The sequence below is a fragment of the Chelonus insularis genome, unplaced genomic scaffold (genome assembly GCF_013357705.1).
Source record: "Chelonus insularis isolate UGA/USDA-ARS -01 unplaced genomic scaffold, ASM1335770v1 scaffold_303_pilon, whole genome shotgun sequence".
Classification (NCBI taxonomy): domain Eukaryota; kingdom Metazoa; phylum Arthropoda; class Insecta; order Hymenoptera; family Braconidae; genus Chelonus; species Chelonus insularis.
This window is the reverse complement of record NW_023276792.1, coordinates 170,571-188,174: the sequence shown is the minus strand read 5'-3', so window position 1 is coordinate 188,174 and position 17,604 is coordinate 170,571. Positions and strand designations below refer to the sequence as shown.

Below are 17,604 nucleotides of genomic sequence, written 5' to 3'. Positions count from 1 at the left end.
TCGACCTGTTGGCCCGTTCGACCTGTTCTCTAGTGGAACGCGACTAGCGTCGAATCCCAAAAGATTTTTTATTTTATTGTTTTGGATTTTGACATCTTTGTTGGATGCCACCGTAGCCAATAGTTTTCGTGCAATTCATTGGAGTGAACTGTTGGGACTGAATTCTCTACGTTAACAAGCTGCAAACGTTGACGTGGTATAACAGATTAACACATTAAACTTGAAAAGATTTCACGTCATCTTTGTTCTTGTTGAATACTCAACAACATAATATTAAGCAGAACCTATTTTTTATATACTAAAGATGAAATTTATTTTACTCATTTTCTGACTTATTGTTAGTCATTTGTTGAAATGTTTCTTATACTAATCGTATTATGTTTGAGAATATGGAAGTCATCTTTGATTTATTGGCAACAGTAACAATGATTCAATGACATTTAATGATCATCATAAATTATGAGATAGCTACCGGAAGATTAAACACTTGTTAGTAAACAAAGATGGAATGCATTTAACAATATATGATATTTTAGAAATCATTTTGACTTATAGTTTAGTTTATTGTAATGAATGCAGTTTATTAACATAAGTTTTAAAAATATATTTTACATAAATAATCACAAAAATTTAAAAAAAAACTTCTATGTAATAAAGTATTGATAATAAATGAATAATATTATGCATTGACTAGTAATTCATATAAGAAAATATCCAAGTAGTAATTGAATGTTATAAGAAATTTTTTACATAATGTTGAAAACATATTTTAAGTCCTCCAAGTAACTCTCATAACTTACAGATTTCATTATCTGATAAAATGTAAATCTATTTATAATTAGATTGACTAATTAACGTAAACACTTCCAGCTAACAACCTGTTATTATCTGTAAACAATAGTTATCAACTATGAAGTCATGATTTAATCTTTAGCTTAACAAATCATTTCTTTACTTTCAAATGACTATTTTTTGCAAAAATGTCTGTTATAGTAATCATTTGAGATAATTTTAATTCGAACTAATGTTAAAAATAAATAATTTTAGATTAAATATAAATACAAAATAATTAATAAAACTAACTATATAGAATATTATCGTAACACACTCTTTCCTATCGTCTTTTTTTATTAAATAGATGTAATTAATGAAAGACTCCGTGAGGAAGTGCAATTCATGAAGAATTGTAACACGACAATTTTCATAACCAGTTTGCGTGACTGCAGTTACACTTGCTTCTCACTTATGTGATCACACATGATTAGAAAAAAAATTAAAGCTTAACAGTTTGTCACTTTAAAAGAATAATAGTTATGTATTATTTACAGAGCAACTATAATAAACCCTGCATCAGTTCGTATCAATAAATTTAACAACTTTATGCTGTTTGCAGCTCGGAATTTCAATACCTCGATCCATGTGCAGTCTTTCGTGTGCTGCAACGGTGTAATAAGCGGAGCATGTCCGCAAAGATCCAACAACCTTCTTATAGTGATGCTTATCTTCTAGATAAAATTAGTTTGCCTTTTATTACCTACTAACTTTCAGCAATCATTCATTACGAGAATTCAAATTAGCTGAATAAATGTATGTTTTCTTGATGATATCAAAACTATTTTAGACTCATCAATTGTTATCTGTGTCCACTCTCTTCAGTTGCAATATAAGATAATGACCTTCCATGGGTTTGGTTACACCGAAGTAGGAGGGAGGCCTTTTGACACACTTGTAGTCTGCATGAATCGAATCCACTGAGAGACTCTAAGTTAGTTTTAAAGGAGAGATTGAGGTGAACACTGCTCTGTTGTTGTAGGATCACCGATGAACTGTGATAGTGAACCCTGAACAGAAACACGTGCGTGTATCAAACGTTGGTGCGTGAGCGCTCAAGTTCAATTACAAACCCACACCGATGCTGTGTGAGAGGTTAAACCAACGTGCTGACTTCTAGAGGTGGACATGCCACTCGGAAACAATTATTCCAAGTGGACAAAACAAATGAGGGATTCTCCGAGCTCGATGACGAGTCGAGTGTGACAATATTTGTGATTCTAAATCATCACCGGGTCCTCTGATTTTTGGCCAAATAGTGGGGTGTCAATTCTATGGTTTTTGAAAGAAGAGGTGGCATTTATGTGAATAGAGAGGTGGAATGTATTAAAAAGTCAATGTCAGCTTGGGTTTTATTTATCAAGTCGTGATTTTTACCGCCAGTTTACCATTTTGGCTTGAAGAGCATTCATCTAAAATCATATCAAAAGGAAAAACTGAAAGTCCAATTTTAAAATCAATTAGCAAAAATGTTCCTAAGGATATTATTGATTTTTATATTGACAGTAACATTAGGAAATGCACATTTTTTTAGTTTTTCTAATCTCGCGAGCTATGCAAAATATTTTTACATGGGCAATTCAACTACAAAATTAGAGAATGAATTGTGGAGTGGGATAGTTCGAGATTGCAGTAGAAAAATATCATTTTCATGTATCCAAAAAAATGCTTACTCATATTTGGATGGCACGTTCGATGCACGTGATAATATTACAGTTTTTGATGGTTTGGTTTTAAGGAGAAACAATCTCAATTACGATTCCTGTACAAAAGACTGCCAGAATGTGGAATTGGAAGAAAATCTCGTTGACAATTCCAGTCGTGAACCAGAAAGTCGAAGTCAAAAATCCACTGAGAATACTGAAAACTCTTATGAAGAACCACAATCACCTTTGGAAGAAGTAACTTCAGCACTCAGAGAGAAAGCTGTTAAATTCTTGGCAACGAGAGATTATGAAATTCAATTGCCAGAATTTTTTTTTGAAGGATCTAAAATAAAAATAAGTCCACGTGAAATTGATGAAGATGGAGCTTTAATCAGGATCGATTTTGGTCAACGAGCAGTAGAGAATCAAGGCCGTATCTTCTTCAAAAAAATAAGTAAATAATAACATGAAAAACATACAATGATTGATTACATATTTCTTTCTAGGTATTCATGAATGTTACTGATAATTCAATTTACTTATAGGGAAATTTATTCAGAACCGGTTATTGATGAGCTTCCTGGCACTTATATTAATCATAAAATTGATAAAAATCAAGTTTATGTTCATTCTACCATTCCTCTTCGGTGTTGGTACAGCGAAGAAGATTTTCTTGAAGATTCTATTATTCTTCATACCAGCATTTGCTCATATTTTCAAGCTATGCTCGAGTTACTACAATGATCACGTAAAATATTATCATCACCACCACCACAGGGTAGTTTAACATTTTTATCAGTAAAATATTCATCATAATAATCTGTTTTATAAACTGTTCAACTTATAAAATGAATTTCTCTTTTAGGTAGCTCATCATCATCATCACGTTCCAGTTCCTGTACCCGTACCAGCTCCAGCTTTTTATGATTCTCACCATCATGAACCTCATCCTCCAATATTTGAAGAAGAATTTCAAGGTTACGACTATGCCCATCCTCATATCCAGTTGCGTAAAGATATGGAAGAATTAAAAGAATGGGGAATAGATACAATGTTGCACGGACAAGACGATCCTGGAATAAAGATCAATGGATTTCAATCGCCCACTTATACTCCTCCAACTTATCAAGGAGTTCAACATCCTGTAATTAATATTAAATCTAATCCCACAATTGATGGGATTCCAGCACCAATTAATATTCCATCGCATGCACAAAGTTTAGCATACAGCGGATACCTAGATGATAGAAAATTGAATAGACGAGTTTCTGTTCAAAATCCTAGTACATCAGTTCCTCAAGCATCACATCCTCAAGCACCAGTTCCTGCAGTACAAATAAATCCTCAAGCTATAAAACAACCTACTGTTGTCTCCAATCAAATCAAACCACAATCTTCAGTATATTCAGTTTTTTCTCAACCTACAAACGTCCAGACACAACGGACTTCGCATCAAGTTACTCAAAAGAGTAGCTCTACTCAAGAGGTCAACCAATCTACCAATCAAGTTGTCCACGATGATGCTTTTTACGGACCGATTCTTCAAAGACTTGACGACATTTTTTTCCAATTAAAATTCGTCGAAGAGAACTGTAAAGAAAGACTCATTTGTAGCATGTATAAAAATCCAACACTCTACTCACCTCACAGCAATCTGGTCTCCAACGAATTATCTAGGTACGTTAATGAGTAGGCATAAGAAATTAGCCAATTAATGCGTATATGAGTGTGTGCATTAAACTATACTTTGGTAAACTTGACGGTAATAATCATTCTGAATCGGAAGGAGAAAGGTGGCCACTGGTCGAGCGTTCTGAATCGTGCCAATCGGGTCAACATGCCGGTGCGTTTGAACGCCTTCCGTTCTTGTTTTTGTCATTCCATTGCTTATACGGAGAAAAAAAGGATATCTTAAAAAGCATATCCTCTTTTATTGAGGAAATGATCTAGTCGATAATTGTTGATGAATTATTTTTCTTATAACTGAAAAAAAATTATTGAAATGAACAATAAGTATTATATTTAACTGTTTTCAGAAGATTAATTTTTTATTTCATGACAAATTAAATACACGTGCCAAGAAAGAAAGATGAGAATAACTTATTTCAAAAAGTATTTAAATAAACTGTTAAGTTAAAATTATATTACATTATATATCGGCAAATGAGTCACCTCTTTATTGTGTATAACTCAAAGTAACGACAATATGTTTTCTGCTATTTTTTAGCTAGTAAAATAATGAGAACTTTACTTCATACTTTTCAGAGATGTACAAGAATTGAAGCGTAAAGTAACCGGGAGTGCCTCAAGTCAGCGATTCTATCGGTACTTCAATGCTGCTAGACTAGGGCAGGATGGAGGCAACTGTCAACAAAGTTATCCATGTCAGACAAATACGGAGTAGACAATTTTTTATTCTATGCAGTCATCAAAATAATCAACAGTTAATTTAAGAAATTTTTCAATTTATAAATTAAAATGTTAATTATTAATTATTTATAAATTTATATGATAATAATGATCATAACAGTAAAAATGTTACTTTCAGTTTGAAAGACTTTTGTTACTCAATTGTGGCTCTGTTGATGTTGTGATAATTCATAAATAGTCCAAATGTTTATAGTGATAATATATTAATAATTTTTAACTTCATGATGCACTCAGTAATTTCAACTTAACATTGTAGCCCTTGAGTAACAAGATTGTTGATCAGTTAGAGAAGTAATTCAAAGGGTATTTTTTATGTAAAATAAAATAAATTAGTAGATAATTAAATGCTATTCTTGTAAAAAATTAGAAAAAAATAAGCTTATTTACCTCTTTAATTGAAAGTAATGCTGACTTTCATTATTTATAAAATATACTAAAATCTTTTTAATATAATTTATTTAAATATTTAATATTTTATTTAATGAAATGATGTATATTTGAAATTTTTACGGGTGCCATTCCCAAAAATGATGAAAATTTTCTTGTAAAACCAACAAATTTAATAATGCTTGTAACCCAAGTGGTGGAATAAAGATGGTGAATATTGTTGTTATTATAAATAAAGGAATCAATTAAAATTACTTGCTTAAATTATTCATACCTTATTTTTAAAACTCCCAAATAAATAGAGAAAAAAAATATAGAATTAAGTGTAGTAATCCTTGAAGGTTATTTTTTTTCAGATGTTTCATAGTTTTTTTTTCTAAAAGTATAATTTAAAATGTTCAAAATATTTAATTACATTGAGATTGTTTCAATAATTTAATTTGATACCCTTTTAAACAGAAAAAAATAAAGAAAAATTTTAAAACAACAGTTGATTGATTAAGTTTGTTAGTATTTTATATTAATTAATTAATGATAAAAAAAATTGGAAATAAAGTGGTATTATTTCTGAAAGTTTTGATTTTTACTATTTTGAAACTACGAATAAATTTTATAAATATTCAAATCGTTGAACGATCAATGAATCTGATTGAATGTCAATCAACATCAATCATGGCGAATATTTTGAAAGAATCAATTATTCAACAACCAATTCATGGTACCTTCCCATAGGTCCTGATGAATTCAGGTTAAAAAGAAGACTAAATGAAAGTTCAAGTACCGTTAGAGTTTAGTGAAAATTTCAAACGAAAGTAAAAGTCTACCTACGTTTTTATTTTAATTTTCACATAATATTCTGAATTGCCTTTTTCAGTGGAAAGTAATTGGCTAAAAACAGAATAAATTTGTACTTAACTTATCAATAAATTTTATTGACATGGAGGTCACTTCTAATACATAATCTAAACAATCAATGTCAAAAAGTGTTTTCAAGAATTGGATCATATGCACTCAGGTTCTACCAAACATTGTCACCCTAGATATAGGTGCTTTCTTCTTTCTTCAACGTCAGTGGCACGTTTGCTAATAAAAATTCAAACTTCGTACGAAGCTTCCAACGACTATAAAACCAAGTCGTTGTGGGGCGAAGAAGCATTCGTTGGTTAACCTGACAAATCGTTTGATCAACAGTATTATATCTATCATGAGGATCCTCATAATTACATTGATCGCTGTTTCAGCAGTCGTTTCAAGAGCCCAGGAAATTGGAACGACTGCAGAAGTTCTTCAAAAAATTTACTACAAGTAAGGAATGAAAAATATTGATAAATTCTTCAAAAGGAAACTAACGAATATTTTTTCAACACCAGTTAATTATATATAATTTCATTTCCAGATGTGTAGATAGCGAATCAATGATTTCTTGTGTAAAGCCAAAAGTCTTGGCATACTTGAGTGATGTTGTTAAATACGAAAAAGTGCCAATAACTGATGATTTAACGATCGTTAAGTCTAGAGAAATGCCAGAAGATAATGAAGACTATTTGCCATATGAAGGAATCGATTCCAAGAGGAAAGAACTTCTTCGATCTCTTATGTTAGAGAAACTGGACGCTTACCTTTTGTCTCATCGATTAGAAGCTAAATTACCTGAAGCCATAATTGGATCCAATATTGTTCCAAGATCTTTTGTTGAATCAGTTCCCCAACGTCTCAGTGTTCCTCTTTCAGACTCGGCACAGGGACAAGGTAAATTTGTTACTTTCAATTAATGAAAAAATACTATGACAAAAGAAATTAATTTTCCATTTAAAAGTTAGTGAGAATTGTTGATTAATTAAAAACAATTTGTTCAAGGTCGTGGTTTCGTGAAGAAAGTCATGATTCCTTTCCTTCTGGGTTTGAAATTCAAAGCAACAGCATTGGTTCCTCTCGCTTTGGCACTAATTGCTCTCAAAACATGGAAAGCTTTGACACTTGGGCTCTTGTCATTAGTTCTAAGTGGTGCCATGCTCATCTTCAAACTTACTAAACCGAAAGTTGCATACGAAGTTGTTCATTATGGACACCCTCCAGTAGAGCATGCAGCTCCTCATTGGGATTCTGCTCCTAATGGGCCTTACAGTGGTTACAGAAAATAAAATCACCAAAGTTTCAATCTAAACATCTAGCTTACCTACTTCAAAATTTTGTATTTTATTTATTATTTATTTATACTAAAATAAATGCTTTTATTTATATAAAACTCCTGCATTCAATTACAACACCATGTCATTATAACTCTTTTTTTAATTTGCTTAATTTTTGAATAATTAATTAAATTTATCTCATGATTAGTATTTCAATTATAAATATGCTTAAATTTAATTTTACATTATGAATAATAAAAAAATATTTTTTAGGTTTTTTTTTTTTGATAAAAAGAAACAATTTGTATAGAATTCACTATAAAACTTTCGATTATTCAATATTCATGCCAAGCTTTGTAGAACTCTAGATTCAAGAAAAGTAATTTTCAGAGTCAAGGACAAGAAAAAATATCGTTCAGTATGTCAAGAGAAACAATACAGGAAATTTTTGCATATATTTGTCCTGAATTTGTGCAAATTCTGAGTAAACACATGAAAAGTCGACCTAAAAATTAATTTTCTTCATTACCGTAGTCACGAACATTCAAAGAAATAACAGGAAATACTTGGTTTGTCTAAAAAAGATAGAATTGATATGCGAGCCATTAAAAATATAAATGAATTGATAAATTAACATTTTGCATATTTTCACAACAAAAGGTTCAAACGAGACATGAATGCAAAAATATTCAATAGATCTTTCAAGAGATAATAGTGTTTGCCAAGGGTGAAATTAACCCAGAAGTGAGAATTAACGGATTCCCGTGTACTCGAATTGACGTTGTTGAAAGTAGCGGTGACATTCGTGCAATGAATCTATCATTGAATACAATTTAATGTCAAGATGTCAATAGCAACTACTAAATACTTTTCACAGATACAATCCAATCGGTTGTATTCAACAATAATATTTGCCTATCTATCATCCATACCATTAAGAAGAAAATAACTATCATTGTGGATAAATGTATTTATTTGGCACCTCTTCAATGAACAACTTTTTTAGCTGATGTAAAGTTGTACATAGTGATAGAACTAATTGCTTTACAATAGAGAAAAAAATGATTTTTTAATAGAATTAGTTAATTCACACATCTACAAAACCATGTTGGTCTTGAAAGGTAAATCAGGGCAACACGACTTCTTCCCTGAGGATTCAATTGATTTATAAGGAAAGTACAGTGATGAAGGAAGTGTCGAACTGTAAAAACAGCTATGGATTTAAATCAATGGAGTGTTAGATTAAAATTCTGTTTCAACAACATGTACATCATGGGTTCCAGTTTATTCATTTAAACAAAATTAAAATTTGCATTCAATGCTTCAACTATTGCTATTTTAACAACAGCAGTATTTAAAAAATCTTGTTAATAACAATTACGTTATAATCTCTGTTATAGCAATAAAATTCATGTAAACAATAAAGAAGTAATAGTATTGAATGGTCAATAGACTTTTTCTTTTAGGTGAATAAAAAAATGTTTTAAATTCTTTTAAGGCAATGACCTCGATTTAGACTTACAAAACAAATAAAAATGAAAATGTAGGAATGAAGAGCAACTTATTCATGAATATGTTATTGATGCTCATGAAATAAAAACAAAAAATATATTTTTTAAATGTAAAACCAAAGAGTATATCAAACACTTGATAAATTTTATCCTATGAAGTAGAATCTATTTTTCTAAGTATATTTTTAGTTCACTTAAAAAATACAAATTATTATAATAAAGGATTAAAACGTGTTATGATTATTCGAAATTATTCTAACTCTTGTGTCAATTTAATAAATATCAACTTGTCATTTGGAATGAAAAAAAAAATTTGTATAAAAGTAAGAGCTTTCAGAAATCGTCTCATCAGGTGAATACATGATACGTTGAAAATAGATCATAATTAATTAGAATAATTTGATTGGGTACCGTTGTTCAATAAAAAAAATTCCAACGTCTATTATAGTTTCTCTCTTGTCGTTATCAATTCGTCTCGCGCATTTTGATGTCTCGTGCGTATAGGGTGTCACCCGAGACACAGCTCGCGACTCATTTAGTCGACCTCTCTCATCAGTGAGTCTTGTCATGCACACCAAGACCTCGATAATCGAAGACCATACTGAATGAAAAGAAAATTCGACCAACAAAGTGGTAGGGGTTAAAAGTTGTGAGGGTATTGCAATAAAGAGCATAGTCTCGTATAAATAGACACTTGACCGATCAACAATCATCAGTTGTAAAACTACCGTCGTCAATTATCGTCGCCTTCAGCAACGAAACACGATAGCTAGACTTATCATTCAAAACTCTTTGGATATTTTATCAACTATGAAGTTCTTAATAGTGTGTTCAGCTCTTTTAGTTTTGGCTGCTGCTCAGCCTGCTAAGCTTGAAGGGTGGAAAAGTACCAGCATTGATGCTATGGTAGAGCAAACCAAATCTGAGTGTGCACAGAACAATGACGAAATGGCTTGCATGAAGTTCAAGGCTCTTAACTTATTGGATCAAATCTTCCGCAAAGATAACTTTAAGGTAATTGATAGTTTCAATATCGATACTTTGACGTAACTTGTTTGAATTTATCTTTTACTAAATATGAACATTTCTAACTTTTATTGAGACTAATTTAAAAAATAATGAATATTTTGTTTTCAGGTTTCAGACTCAGTTGAGGTGACACGTAATTCTCAACCAGTAGAAGAATCATCAGCCCGTAGCGAAGGATCTTTACTTGATACCGTTCAAAACTACCTTATCTCCCACGATGTAACATTCAAACTTCCGTTAGAATCAGCAGTAAAAGTGAGTGCGAGAAACATTGAGGATGATCGAATCTCTTTCGATGTCAAGTTCGGTCAAGGTCGTGCAGTTGAAGAAGCCCGTAAATCCAAGTTAAAGAAGGTCATCATCCCAATCCTCGTGTTCGTTTTGCTGAAGGCGATGACTCTCATCCCTCTGGCTATTGGTGTCCTTGGACTCAAAGCATGGAATGCTCTCCAACTATCCTTCTTCAGCTTTGTAGTTTCGGTTGGGTTAGCTATTTTCCAATTATGTAAGAAAATTGCTGCTGAGAGTCATTCTGCACCAATCGCTGCCCATGGGCCATGGGAATACCAAGCTGCACAATACCGATCCTTCCAAGAAGAGCCTGTCGCTGCAGCTCAAAATCTTGCATACTCTGCTTATGCTCCAGTAGCTTAATCTATTTATATTACCACCGATTTTTATCTTTATGGATAATACTTTTGTACAATAATTTTCACTTATTTATGTATTATTTAATAAATTATTGATTAAATTCAATCATTTATTTTGTCTTTTATTTATTAGCTTTACTTTTTTCATTATAACTTGCTTTGGTAAATCTAATTAGCTTATAATATTTGCGAAAATAAGTACCTAATATAAAAAAATAAGCTATTTACTTCATTCATTCTATTTTTTATGTAAATAAGAATAAATAATATTCGTTAAAAAAATATACTATTAGCTTTTATCATTTTGAATGAAGAAATTATGAAATAAATCTAATGTCACACTGAATTAAATTCATTTTATAAACACTACAGGTTTTTTTTAATAATCTTGTAGGGGATCTACAAAAATATATAATATGATATTTTGCTGGTATGTTAATGTTTTAAAAATTACTTATCTTTTTCTACTTTATGACCATCACTTTAAATATCTTTTGAATTTAATCTTTAAAAAAGTCAATTGTGATGTGGTTTTCACGGTTGGCTGGCATATCTAAACTCGTTTTAGAATATAATACTTGGGTCATATCATGTAAACCTGCTTTTCTTTCAACCATTACTAATAAAAAATATCCACATGAACTAACAATAAGCTTTGAACAATAACTATAAGATAAAGTAGAAATGACAGACTTTTAACAAATAATTCCATTATTCAAGAGACATTGAATACTTTTATTATCTTAAGCTTCTCATTAAAGTTACAACAATTCAATTAAATGCCATTTTGCTAAATAATAAATAATTATAAGACGAAAATTTTTATTAGCACCTTGAAAGTCCAATTAATTGTATTGATTTATTTATTCACGTGCTACATGAGACATACGTGTTAGCATTAACTAATTGAATTACATACGTTAAAAATATATAATTATAATCCATTTTGAAAAAAAAATACATTCAACTAATTAATCATAAGATTCAATTACAGTTATTATTTATTAACTTGATAATAAGAATTATCATTAGAATGTTCACGTTGATGAATTATAACTGTTAATGATATCATTTTCTGAAGACCATAATCCATCATAGGTGTCAATCAATTATTTCATTTTTTAATATATAAAATATTTGGTATATGTATAATGTATATAAGAAGTTAAGTCCACTGGAAAGGGTACAAAGAATCTTTTTTTATATTTTAGATTAAATGCTGATAAAAATTGACCTGTTTAAAATGAAATTAGCATTAGAGTCAGCTTTTTAAAGAAAGTTGTATTTTAATGAGTAAAAACTAACTTTCGATTAATGAAACAGTGATTAATAAATAACGTCTTCTTGATTAAATAATGAGCTTTTTTTATAGATTGTAATAGATATAGTTTCAGATAACTACTCTAATGTAATGCCTATATGCTTGTTATGGATCGCCTCTTTATTACCTTTAGTGAACAGCCTGCGTGTATAAAATTACTATGTAATACCATGAGACAAGACAATTTGATGCTTATGAAAGCGTGTGATAACATCAGCATTGATTACTTGCTGCGACGTAAATTTAGCTATTGAATTAACTTGACTACTTCTTACAGGAAACACACTTGCTCAACTATTGTAACTAAAAAACTTAGCTGAGCATATATTATAATTTGACTAATGTGTATTCTTTTATTTAATTGATAGATTTAAATGAATATTAAATTTTGGGTTACCCGAAAAAATCAGCAAGCATTGTTTTGATGACATTACTATGAATACAATCTTTTCTTTTATCTATTTGTTCTACTTGAAGTTACTCATTATTTTGATATAATTATCGTGAATCATTAGATTATTAGATAAAAAGTACAAGGTCTATTAAAATAAAATTTTTATACAAGATTGTCATTATTCACGCTGATGTTTAGATAGTTCTTTTGCAAACTATTATTTATCAGGAAGAGGAATAAAATTTGATTATGTTTTAAAAATTAATTCTTTCATGTATGCTTTGAGCACGAATTCGTGTGTAAATAATTTTTTGTATAATTTAACAAAATCAGTTTTTCATTTGTTAAACTTAAACATCAATTCAAAACTTGTTCAATGTGATAGTTTATCAATTTGTAGTGAAACTCAATGCTGACTAGATTGACAATACTAAACTAATATTTTATAATTTAATCATATCAATTAACCATTTAAAAGCCATAAAGACTTGATCAATGAGTAAACTAAGGAAAGTTAATTATACCATGATTCGAGTTGAAATGAATTGCAGAGAAATATTTAGATGTAATTTTATTAGAAAATTACTGCTAATTTAAGTAGTTAGCAAATAAATGTATTAATAATAACAAGTGATTAAAATATCACCTTACAAAAAAATGCAATAATACATATATTTACGTTAATTGACAACAATTTCACATATAATTAAATTTTGCATTGATAGCAAAACTTTCAGCAACATCCAAAAGTCAACGGAGGTTCGAAATGAAAAAGGTTCTAGTAACCCAGAATCATTATCCTAATTATATGTCAACCTAAATTCTCTTCCAATTAAACTGAATATTAAAAGTTCAAAGTCAAAGCTGGATAAAAAAATAATGTTAATGATAGTTCTACAACATGAACAGCTTAATGACAATGACACTAAGATGACAACTCTGACTTTTTCTCTAACGATTCTCGTTAGCATACAAGCAACGGATACATACCAACATGATCGAGTTCCGTTTCCCGGTGGCACATGCCGAGACGTATACAATATGGCGTGCGTTTATTGCTCTCAACGCGTTTTGCCGCGCCAAATGATGGACATTCTCGTCGCCTCTATGCGAGTAAAATTTAAATAATTTTCTTTTGATCATCAATGCGAATCATGTGCGACCGAATAACATAGATAGAACGCTTCAAATTAAATATAAGGGACGGGCCACTCCTCTGCCAGTCGCAGTTCGATCGCCGATTGTGTGTAACCTGTTCGGAGACACGATCGACGTCAATTTAATTAATTTAATTACCAGTTTCTAATAAATAAACAATCACATAAAGTCGATTACGGTTGATATCGAGTTTAAAAGATGCGTTCGTTATTCGTGATTGGCTTTACGATCCTCTTAGCAAGTGTCTCAGCTTCGAGCCCGGATTTCCTCACGAAATCTCTTAATGAGTGTATCGGAGCAGATTCATGGTCATCATGTCTAAAGCAAGAAGTATTAGGATATTTGGATGGAAAATTAGGTACCAGTACAGAAGCTAGATCTTTGGAGTCTATTGATGAAGCCTTATTAGTGAGAACTGTCAAATATTTGAAGAGTTTCGAATACAAGGTGGATTTGCCATTTGTTGATGCTAATTTGAAATACCGCCCTAGTCGCAGTTTGGCTGATTTAGATATTGAATTTAAAAATAATGAAGTTGCTACAAGTCAAGCCAGAGGAATACTGAAAAAGAAACTTTTGTTACCATTCCTTTTACTTTTGAAACTGAAACTGAAAGCTTTGATGCCAATTTTCGTTGCTATTATTGGATTGAAAGCTATGAAAGCTTTGATTTTATCCAAAATTGCTATCTTGGTTGTTGTTGGATTCATTGCATTCCAATTTCTTAAAAAAGGAGGAATGACTCCACCGATGGGTAAGAACTTATATAATTTCAGCTACCAATAAATAATTCACTTATTTTAAAATGAATTATTGAGTATTTTTCTAAAATGTAAAGGACTTTAGTAACAGAATAGTTGGCTTTCTAAATTAAATAGATAACGAAAAATTATATTTTTTAGGAATGTCAATGGAGCCTGCAACTCCGGCTGGTACTTATGGTGCACCACCTCTTCCATCAACGACTTCCGGTTATGAACCACCAAATACTTGGGATGGAAATGGACCATATTCTAGAGTTTGGACACCAACTAATGGAGCTGATGGACAAAGTCTTGCATACAGTTATTATGCTCCTAGTAGCAGTAATTCTAATTCTTATAGTGCACCAGTTTCATCATCGTCGTCATCCGGTTCATCATCAAGTAGTTCAAGTAGCTCATCGAACTATTAAAATAATATAACACTCTGAATTTATTAAGATGAGTTTGAAATTCTGACTACATGGAAGTATCTGATTAAATGGCGGTTGTGACAGTTTGAAACTCGTCCAAAGACAAGCCAAATGATTTCATGACAATCATCGATAAATGTTTAAAATTTATCGACAATGACAATCTTCGAAGATTGATAACTTTTTTAAAAAAAAAACTCGAGACTATTTCTTATTTATTGTTATTGGTCGGATAATTGTACAGATAAATAATTAATTTTTTTTTTAATTTTAATTTGTATAATAAAACCATCAAATCAAAATGTAATATATATTTATGTCATAAAAATCTTAAATAAGCAATGTAGATTAGTCAAGCGTAGTGCACAAGCTATTAATAACACGTCAATTATTTATTTTTGAAATTTTATTTTATATTGTACTGCGTGATTAATAAAAAAAATTATGGTTACAATCTAGATATTATTCATTGTTATACCAATATATTTTGATTGTCAATCAATTTTTTTATAAATTAAAAGTCAATTCATTTGCTAAATTGTGTCCAAGAATAAGCATAGTCATGTCAGGTTATTGATCGTATATGTAGTAATTGTTTTTCAGACTTCATTAGCTGACACTGCTCATTTATCATACACATTTTAATTTTCCAGTGATACAAAGACTTTAAAAATTCATTTTTCAAATATGAGACCAAAAACATTCTTGTATTACAAACTATTGAAATTGAAATTCGGATTTTAATCACATAAACAAAACTATCAACAAACATCAATTGACGATTCATTTTTAAGAAAGTGGACCATTAAGTTACAGCTTCTTTCAATGATTCTTAATATTCGAAATTCAATTTTTATACAATATTTTCGTTCCTGAAAGTTTATGATAATTTTTGAGAACCTCTTTCTTATTAAGTATGCATATAATAAATCTATACAGTTATGATTTAAAAGTGTAATAAATTTTTAACCACTAACACTTTATTGATGAAAATCTAAAATTATGAGAAAATTGTCTAAAATACTGTGATTTTATTTAACTTTTGCAATCTTTTCTAATTATTGCTAAATATTTATTTGAGATTGGGTAATATAGATAAATTATGAGTAAGCATCAACTTTATGAGTTGTTCATCGTTTTATGTGTTTGGTTATTTTTCTAAAAAAAATTCTAATAGTTTGATTTAAAACTACTGTACAAAGAAGATAAAAAATATTTTAAGTACGTACAGTTGAGAATGTCATTTAGGAAATGTCAATATTACTGTGCATTCATATTTACCTTTATTTCCTGAATCTGTGCATTGATAAGTTATTTGTCGATGATCAATCAATCAGAATAAATTCTTATATATCATCAGGAAGTAAACTCACTATTTATTCGGTTACAGTAAGAGTAGATTTCTTCCATGAGTTTTCAAGCAAATCTGCTTTCACTGCAGGTAACTCAGGTGGATTTCTAATTTACCACAGGTAAACTTTTTTTCATGAAAGCTGATAAAACAGCTTCTTCTTAAGACGATCACATTTTATCAGTTTCAGGAAGATCAGGATTCGTTAATCACGCTACTCCTGTTGGTTTCCGCATTCTCGAAACCCTATTGGCTACACACAAGATGATAAATTGATAGAGATGATAATATCTAATAAATTCTACTTAAAATTTAGCCATTTATCTAACATCTTCTCTCTTAAGTTTAGAAATAATAATTTATCATGATTATGTTAATTTAAAAAACTATCTACCAGCTAATTCTACATTTGTGTATATAATTTATTTTTATAAAAGTAGATATAAATAATTATAAAAGTGATTTAATAGACGCATGTAAAATAGCTGGCCTGGGAGGAAATGAATTGAAAATAGTTTATGGGATGAAGTTCTCTCACAATAACATATTTTCTCTAGGATTTTCCTAATAATAATCCGGCAACGCTGCGATCCGCGGCGTGACAACAACATCCGCGCGGAAATTCTCGCGGCAAAGTTCACGCGCCCAGAATCTATTCACCGCCCCCTTCGCCACACCACCACCAAGCCAGAATACTGCCAGTACCACAACATTATCATCGCCATTCTCTGCTATCCGCGTTGGTTGGTAAGCCGCCCTCGCGTATCGTTTTCCACGAGGTCACTTCCTTAAGTCTCAAGAATGGTCGTCCCCTGACTCCGCAGTTTCCCTCGTCTGTGTGGTATCTCTCACATTATTTAACCCCCCTGTAGGGACGTGATACCATTCAGATGAATTCGAAATAAGTTCTCGGCGTGGAGGTCGCATAAGAACGCGAAGAAGAAGTGAAGGAAGAGATTAAGTAAAAGGAAGAAATCGAGTAGGAGGAGGATGACAAGAAGATGCAAGAGTAGGAAGAGAAGAAAAAGATGACGACGGATTGGATGAGGAGAGAGGCAGGGGACAGCGTGGCGAGTTCGACGGCCGGCTGGTGGCCCAGTGACCGGGACCGGTTTCCTCTGCGATTCCTCCTTCCGCCTTCCTTGCAAACGCACAACTGCATCATCTCTCCTCCTTTTCTCCTCAAACCTCTACTCTTTCCAACATCTTTCCTGGCTGCTGCTGTTACTGCTGTTGGCTCTCGGCCAGCTCCTGAACGATGTCCACGCGCATCTCACACATTCAGAACTCCATGAGTTTATCCTCTAATAAATAAACACACCCACGGAATTTAATGTAACACACTCGTTTCTTGGATTATACATACAATCCAAACGAAAAGGAAGACAACTCACCTTTCCACTCTCTTATCTCTTCACATATTTCTTTATCCATCAACATTTCTTCTTGCATTCTTTTCTCTTTCTTCCAAGCTTCCTCCTTGATTATACCTTTTCTTGCTCTCGTCACACTCATTATTTAACTTGTGTGTTATTTAAATGCATAAGTAGACCCCATACTTGACATAGATGAAGAACTGGTGAGGGAAAGAAT

General features: G+C 31.2%; 4 protein-coding genes across 4 annotated transcripts; all 4 read left to right on the top strand.

The window, feature by feature from the left end:
• The first annotated feature begins 1,802 nt into the window (after window positions 1-1,802).
• On the top strand, window positions 1,803-5,442 carry Osi17 (DUF1676 domain-containing protein Osi17). Its single transcript, XM_035094032.1, has 4 exons — window positions 1,803-2,931; window positions 3,023-3,255; window positions 3,343-4,154; window positions 4,743-5,442. The coding sequence occupies exons 1-4, from the start codon at window positions 2,301-2,303 to the stop codon at window positions 4,879-4,881; spliced, it is 1,815 nt and encodes a 604-aa protein (XP_034949923.1). The 5' UTR covers window positions 1,803-2,300; the 3' UTR covers window positions 4,882-5,442.
• A 1,023-nt stretch (window positions 5,443-6,465) lies between these two features.
• On the top strand, window positions 6,466-7,539 carry Osi18 (DUF1676 domain-containing protein Osi18). Its single transcript, XM_035094033.1, has 3 exons — window positions 6,466-6,599; window positions 6,691-7,043; window positions 7,152-7,539. Exons 1-3 carry the CDS (start codon window positions 6,499-6,501, stop codon window positions 7,433-7,435), a joined length of 738 nt encoding a protein of 245 aa, XP_034949924.1. The 5' UTR covers window positions 6,466-6,498; the 3' UTR covers window positions 7,436-7,539.
• Window positions 7,540-9,744: 2,205 nt separating this feature from the next.
• Osi19 (DUF1676 domain-containing protein Osi19) lies at window positions 9,745-10,719 on the top strand. The gene is made up of 2 exons (XM_035094014.1): window positions 9,745-9,948; window positions 10,072-10,719. Exons 1-2 carry the CDS (start codon window positions 9,745-9,747, stop codon window positions 10,615-10,617), a joined length of 750 nt encoding a protein of 249 aa, XP_034949905.1. The 3' UTR covers window positions 10,618-10,719.
• Window positions 10,720-13,569: 2,850 nt separating this feature from the next.
• On the top strand, window positions 13,570-15,118 carry Osi20 (DUF1676 domain-containing protein Osi20). The gene is made up of 2 exons (XM_035094013.1): window positions 13,570-14,240; window positions 14,389-15,118. Exons 1-2 carry the CDS (start codon window positions 13,685-13,687, stop codon window positions 14,658-14,660), a joined length of 828 nt encoding a protein of 275 aa, XP_034949904.1. The 5' UTR covers window positions 13,570-13,684; the 3' UTR covers window positions 14,661-15,118.
• Window positions 15,119-17,604: the final 2,486 nt, after the last annotated feature.